The 7,380-nt window shown below is 47.1% G+C and overlaps 1 protein-coding gene across 1 annotated transcript in view; it reads right to left on the reverse strand.

Moving 5' to 3' along the window:
• The window catches only part of CDK12 (cyclin-dependent kinase 12), a 26,430-nt gene extending 19,065 nt beyond the window's left edge, over window positions 1-7,365 (reverse strand). The window contains 2 exon segments of the mRNA XM_009894523.1: window positions 1-155; window positions 6,314-7,365. The exon segment at window positions 1-155 is cut by the window's left edge and continues 11 nt beyond it. Of these exon segments, the coding sequence (XP_009892825.1) occupies window positions 1-155; window positions 6,314-7,365 (1,207 nt within the window).
• Between the last annotated feature and the right edge of the window lie 15 nt (window positions 7,366-7,380).

Here is a 7,380-nt window from a genome sequence, read left to right on the forward strand (position 1 = left end):
TCCTGCTGAGTTCAGCCCCCAGACTGGAGTTCAGCGGTAGCCTTGTCGGCGATATACTGGAATGGCGACTGCGTGACCCAGACCTCTGCTTTTTACTGTGAGATGATGAGTGTCTTGAATACCCAGGACTTCGGCTGCGGGACTTCACAGATTTCCTGCGGAGAGAACGTGGAGAAGTTAAATGAAACAAAGCATCTCAGCCTCTGAGCTACTCACCAACATCAAGAGCTCTCTTTGAAAATAATGCAATTCCACTATTCGTCAACTAAGTTCAGAGAGTCCATAACACCCGTTCGGAGAGACTAAAGCTACTGAAATGAGTTTATTGACTAAAGCAGTACAAGTTTCAGGTCGTCATCTGGTCTTCCAGTGTCAGGACTACCCTCACAGTCACACTGTTAAAGACGAGATCACAGACACACGCACCAAACAGAAGACTTCAGTTGAGAGGATGAGCTGGCAGTTTACGAATCTTTCACAGTAATTATGTACAACTTTAAAGGAAACAACGGATAAAATATGACTGCCCTCACGGGAATGCCACCTCAGGAAACATCTCACTTCAAGCAAATTTTTCCCCCTGGTTCTTTTACTATCATCAGAACTCAAATTTGCATGTTGTGATTCAGGAGACGACAGACACCCAGGAATTTTAATTCTGTTTGAGGTATGTCCAGAGGGTCTGTCTTCCTCTACAATAAAAGGGCTCTAAATTAGGTATATATGCAGAAATAAAGATCCACACTGAAAAAATTTGTGTTGCGAAATAAGCAACAAGCAAGTCAGGAAACACCTCACCCCATCAGGGTACGCACCCCCAACAGGGGTGAACCTCGTCAGAAGGCAGCAGTAACCACAGGCTCAGTAAAGACTGATGTGGAAACAAGATAAAAAATAAAATGGAACTGGAAACTGGTACTCCCAGTGTCTATGTTAAAATTACTGACAAGACACAACTGTTTCCTCCACTTCAGGGGGAACTGGGATTTTGCAGGTTATGAGACAGCATACTTTAACCGTACGTGTCGTTGGCTCCGATGGGTTCAGAGGCTGTGAGCCAACAGGGAAATGAGAAGTTTTGAGATCAGACCCTATGAATAGTATAATAGAAACTATACTCAAAGTTTGTTTTTATTCTGCGATTTATTACTCAGAACATACCTAGTTCTGAAAATATGGAATTCTTTCAAACTATAGTTCCACACTAGTTACAAAGAACACTTAACAGCAAGCAGGTTTAAACACAGCAGATCCTGGCTCGCTTGTAACCCTACTCGGAATGTAATTAACAACAAGATCTAAACTGTTTATAGTGCTACACAATATTACCCTGAGACAATAAACATTTGGAAAATACACTGGAGAACTGAGACAGACTAATGCAAAGTTCCTCGCTAGACACCAGCGGCACCTCCATGGATGGACACCGGTACGATTGCACGGGAGGTGACGGGTCTCGCTGCGCAGTGGCGTGGAGTTCAGAGCCCTCTTCCCTTGCTACCCCAAGCACAAGCATTCTGCCCTCTCACTACTAAGTACAATCCCAAACCTCGTGCTCAGTGGTCAAAGAACACTAGGACTGTAGGTAGTCCTTACCTTTAGACTTACAAAATAAATATACAACCAGAAGAAGGAAAAAAAAAGTGTCATTTGAAGTCACTCAACTATTTTCCTCTTCAACACACTTTCTGTAATGGGAATGCTGCCTCAGGACCATCTCCTTTTCCAAGGTTTCCGCTTAATGAATTAACAGTCTCAGATGCAGTTTACCATGTGGATAGCTGTTCACCTGCCGCATCCCAGTGCAAAGTTGCCAGGAGCTGAAAAAGCCATTAGGTTTTCACTATGTTCGAAGACGTTCGCAGGCTAAGGAAAACATTCCTAATGAATCCTGTAGGATGTAGTTTACTGCAACCACAAATAGTTTTGGGGTTAGCATTCCCTATTACAATTCTTTCAGGATAGACTGTTAAAGACACTGCAACACTCAGTTTTCTGCTCCCCTGCCTCCCATCCTTCCCCACAACTACTCCCCAACAGTTATTCCAACGCAACTGGTTGCGGAGTGACATTCTCAACAAGATCACTCAGCAGACCTGACATAAAGTAAACTTCTCCAAAAGTGCAATTTTACCGTATTTTTAAGTGCTACAGTAGAAATGCAGCCACCAAAGACACCCGCATGGATTCAAGCAAGGGAAAGGTAACGCTGGAGGAAGCAGTGGAGCGCACAGACGGAGCACACGGCTCAGGGTAGGACCCCCTTCCGCAGGGGTTGCTGTGGAAGGACCGGCACTGCAGAACCAGCGCTTCCAACCTAGCGAGGGCTGGGGATGATGCCCTGACCTTCCACCCTCCGTTCCACCAGGATTAAATCCACTTATTCCCTTCCCAGTAGTCTTCTCGGCTCCACAGGCACCACTCAAGCTTTTTTCCTCTTCAGTCATCTAATGATAATTACCTATAGTTATTATACAAAGAGCTGCTGTTTCTAAGCCCATTTTCCAGCTTGGTGTTTACGGCTTCTTTGTTAGACCTGAAAAAGGCACCGCATCCAGAAGCTTGTCGGTTTTCCCAGCTGTATCAACGCCGCCAGTAACAGACCACTCCACAACAAATCTTACCACGCATCATGAGACCATCAACAGCCCCAACACCACTACAGCGCTTGCTGAGGGGCAGTCTTCCACAGCAACGCTTGCTTTTATCACTGCTGGATATCGCAAAAAAGATGCAGCAAGACAGAAGATGCACATGCAGATTTTGCTTTTTAAAGATAATCTTTCCATCCTCTGGAACCATCTTTTCCTGGCTTTACCTTCAGCCTTTTAGTCAGAACTTTCACCCTTAACTCTACAGCTTACTTGCTTTGCTGAGATTATCAGGGATGGGTGGGGGCAATGCAGTCTCACATGCAGTTCTTTTTCTGGATAAAAATGCTCTGGGGTTAAAAACCACCTTGTTGCCTCTCTAGCACTGGAAACTAGAAATACGAGACACTAACCACAACAACTGTGAACTCCCATAAAGAACTCAGATGATGGCTCATGTAAAAATCCAAATAAAAAAGCATTATTAGATTAATCTAACTGATACAGTCAGAAGACGAGGATGGTCTTTGGAGGAAGGAATGCTGGAACCCTCCAGACCTCCTCATGCTGAAAACGACCACAGCCAATAGCTGCTAGCAGAGGTGACCCTGAAGCAGCTGGCAGAACGACAAAGCCCCATCTATATACTTCCATATCATCCACTATACAAACTCCTAGGAACATCTACAGACATTAAAATATTTTACCTGCTCCAAGCCACAACAGAAGTTAAGAGTAAAGTGCAAACTAGTATCCAGGAAGCCTGACCGCATGCCCCACGCTCTAATTGCTCAGGAAACGAGCTCAAACAGCAGGCCAGCATTTCGCATTTATGAATGCCCAACAACCTTCTGCCACGGCAAGGATCTGCGTAACAGTGGCCACTGCTACAGCACGTGCACACACTCACACTTAGCTGCTAAACTTAGTACAGAGCACAGCCCACCTTCAGCAATCCGAAGGGCTCTGGAATTTCTTCTTCTAGTTTTCGCCACAATGACAACAGTTGCTACAAGGAATAGCAAGCCACACCTGTTATTTTTCCCCTACTGACCAAAACATCCTCATTTCCTCCTAAATTGAAAGCAAGTTGTTTTGCACAGCCATTTGAAATGCAAACATTCTGTATTTTCTCCAATCAGCACAGCACATTGATTCAGTTTCCTAACACTATTTCGGACGTGGAGATTAAAATGCAGAATGCACCAAAAAAAAAAAAAAAAAAGAACCACCCGTATTGTCAGACGGTGCAAATCATTCAGTGTCCCAGAAAAGCCTGCATTACCTCCTCCGAAGAATTTAAGCCACAGTCAGATGTTCATTGCGTAAATGAGTGTGCCAGTTAAAGACCTTTTCTCTCCCAAACTGTTCCTGCCCCTCTGCAGGAGCCAACAGAAGAGATCACGCAGTCACTCCCCAGCTACTCTGGGGCAGAGTCAGCTGCCTCCATTTCCACACTCATCCGCAGCAGAGGAACCCAAGCTGGCTTCTGGGAAGCTGGCAAGGAAGGCTCAGCCCATCCCTCCTTCAGGTGAGCTCCTGAAGAGCCATCAGCAGAGGGGCAGCCCCACCTTTGGCTTCTGGAGCAGACGTTTGACCATAAACTTACACCGACTGCCTCACCGCAGGGGCTGCAAGCTCAGGGAAGCAAAACCAACAATGAATTGCAACTTACAATTTGCCTAACATATGGAAAACACATTAAATTCCCTCTGTCCCTTTACTAGAACCACTTCAGGTGGATGTTTTCTGAAGGCGTAATCCATATTTTTTTGTTCTGCTTTAAAAGAATATATCACACAGTCAGTAAGTTATCTGCCCAGAAAACAGAGAAGAGTAGTAGGTTATCAATTGAAGTCAGAGATTCAAAGAATTCAGTACAAGCTGAGCGTAAACAGCAAGTAACCTTTGGAATCTATTTTGGTTTGGGGTCTAGCGTTTTGTCATTGAGTCAAAGATGCCCTTAAAGAGTTTCTTACGCCGGCATGTAAGTTCAGGGAAGCAGCACAAAGTGCTTCAAAGTTGCTCCCTTAATTAAGATCAGGAAGAGATAACTGCTTGATTTCTCAATTCAGAAGCAACTACCCGTTTACAGAAATAGCAAGGCTCAGGTTCACCTGGCGAGTGGAGTAACCTGCGAGGGAAAAAAAAAAAAACCAAAAAACAAAAAACCCCCATATCTTCATAGACCACTTCAGTTTCCACACGGTTTCTCCCCGGTTAGGGCTGAACATGGACATTTAACAGGTGCCATGACAGACAATTATATCATGAAGTATACGGACATTTTCTACTACTGTATTCTTACTCTTCAAAAAGTATTAGCAAATAACATGCAAGAGCAGTGCCACCAGGGCAAAAAGGATTGAGGGGAGGGAGAAGACATCGATGATTATCCCTCAGAACCTCTCAGGTGTACGCAGAGAAAACAGGGCAGAGGAGAAACAGCCTGAAGGAAAATTTCACTATGTAAAATCTACTTATTCTGCTGTGATTTTTACATCTTCCAAGGTGCTAAACAACAGCTTCCAGGGTGCTAAAACAAATACACCTCTCTCACAGCAAGGACAAAGGCACTATTTCAAGCCCACTATGGAAGACAGTATTCCTGAAGTTAAGAGAAGAGCTCTAGTAACAAAGGCCAAATTCCAAAAGCCCCGAGTTCTTTGGGAACTGCTGATCACATAAATGCACTCTGGAGGCAGCCTCTTCGCTCGCAGCTCCTGTTTGGACCAGAGGATGCAGTACAACTAGCACAGCGCAGAGCATTTCTATAGCGATTACATTCCAGGTCACATCTTAATTGCCATGGAGCTACAACCAAAGCTCCACAGCACTCATGGTGACAACTGGAAACTCACTTAACATAAGCTGAAGCTAGAAAAAAAAAAAGAATCAACATTAGACTATGTATTCGTGCATATAACAGGGTGATTAACCAACATCTGAAATAAAATACACAGAACTACTTTCAAATAATAGTTTCCTTCTGTAGCAAGGTTACTGACTAAAGAAAAAAAAAAGCAAATTATAGTTAAGCCAAAATACAGCTGGTCCCTACTCGCCTTTCCAGAATGCCAGCAAGAAACTCTAGTACTGAGGAAAGAAAGTTTAGGCTAAAAAGATGGACTTTACATGTGGTCACCTCTAATTCAAGGGAGAGAAAAGACAAGTCAGTTCAGAAAGAGCAAAACACACTCAAAACAAGCCACCCTCCTGAAAAGCACAATCAAGTTCCCACACGTAGTAAACATATAAAGGCTTCCAGAAATAGGTGAAAACATCCTCCCTGGCTCAACTTCTCGCCGGAGAAGCGCAGTAGATCCCACATCAGGAGCTGAATGGCTCCGTCTGCCTTCAGAGCACAACCCTCCCCAGGAGCCTCGGCCCTTCTGCGGAGGCCACCTCCAGAGGTGGGTGTAATTTAATCCCAGGAGCTCATTCAGCCCTGGGCCTCTCTGCCGAGAGCCAACATGGACGCTGCCTCCCGCCAGTCAGGGAGGTGTTTCCCACAGTGTGAACACCATTTTAGAGGGAATTGCTACAAACCCAACCAAAGCAATTCGACACAAGTCACTCTGCAGCCAAATTAGGCAGCCAGTGACCTGGGGCCCACCGAGATGAGGAAGGGGGGTAACCCCTCCCATGCCCAGAGCCACCCTGACCCCCCCAGACCCCTCCCCGTTCCCCAGGGGATGGAAGGCAACGCGGAGAGCACCCACCTGGCGATGGGGCTTCGGCTCACAGACCGCTTCGCAGCAAAAGGGCTGCTCGAACGCCGTCGGCCGTAAGGGCTGGGCGACCTCCCGCTGTACGACCCGCTGCCTCTCTCGTAGCTCGAGGAGCGCCTCCTGTTATAGGGGCTTATGGACCTCTGCCGCCGGCTGTAAGGGCTGGGAGAGCGAGTGTTCGACTGGTAGGCCACGGGCTCCTTGTAGGGTGGGCTGATGGACTGCCGGCGCGAGGAGCCACCGGGGCTCTTCCTGTAGGGATCATAGTTACTGGATGTGTGCGAGCGGGGAGGGCTGAGATCGTACTCCTGGATGTAGGAGGCTCCTGAAGGGCTGTCGTCCAATTTAGGGCTGTCAGACCATTTTCTGTGAGGACTTCTGGATTTCCGCTTCGGACTGTCAATTGTTTTGTAACTTTTTGGAGCATCCCTTTTCCGATGGCTTTTGCTGCGCTCTTTGTGGCTGGACTTGAGCTCCCGATCCTTCCTAGATTTCTCCTTGTGCGCTTTGGCTGACCGGGACTCCTTGTTGCTACTCTTTGAGGACAGTGACTTCGGGTGCTCCTCGCTTTCAAGGAGTCTCTTGGAGGATCCCGATATTCTCTCCTTGGTGGACCCGGACCTGCTGGATGCCTCCAGGCTCTTTTCTAATTTCCTCTCTTTTTCTGCCTGTTTGCTCTTCATCAGCTCACGAATACGCTTGTGCTGGTGGTGCCGGTGCTTCTGTATCCGCTCACTCCTGTCCGCTCTCCTTTCCTCGTTCTCCCTCCTGTCCAGCTTGAGGGCCACATCATCTGAGAAGGTATCCGAATCCGAACTGATGTCGTCATACTCCACCAGCGGCTTGATCATCGCACCCAGGGGTGCCGCCGTCTCCTGGGCTGCCAGCGGTGACTCCTTGGAGTGCCTGGACTTATGCCTCTTGTGCCTGGAGGCCAGCCGGTGCCTCTCCTTGCTGTTCGAGCTCCCGCTGCCAGGCGTGTGCTGCGAGGACCCCCCGCCGCCCCCATCCTTCTTGCCCCCATGTCTCTCCGGATTTGGCATTCCTCCTCCACTGTG

Source organism: Charadrius vociferus, unplaced genomic scaffold (genome assembly GCF_000708025.1).
Source record: "Charadrius vociferus isolate BGI_N301 unplaced genomic scaffold, ASM70802v2 scaffold3060, whole genome shotgun sequence".
NCBI classification, from domain to species: domain Eukaryota; kingdom Metazoa; phylum Chordata; class Aves; order Charadriiformes; family Charadriidae; genus Charadrius; species Charadrius vociferus.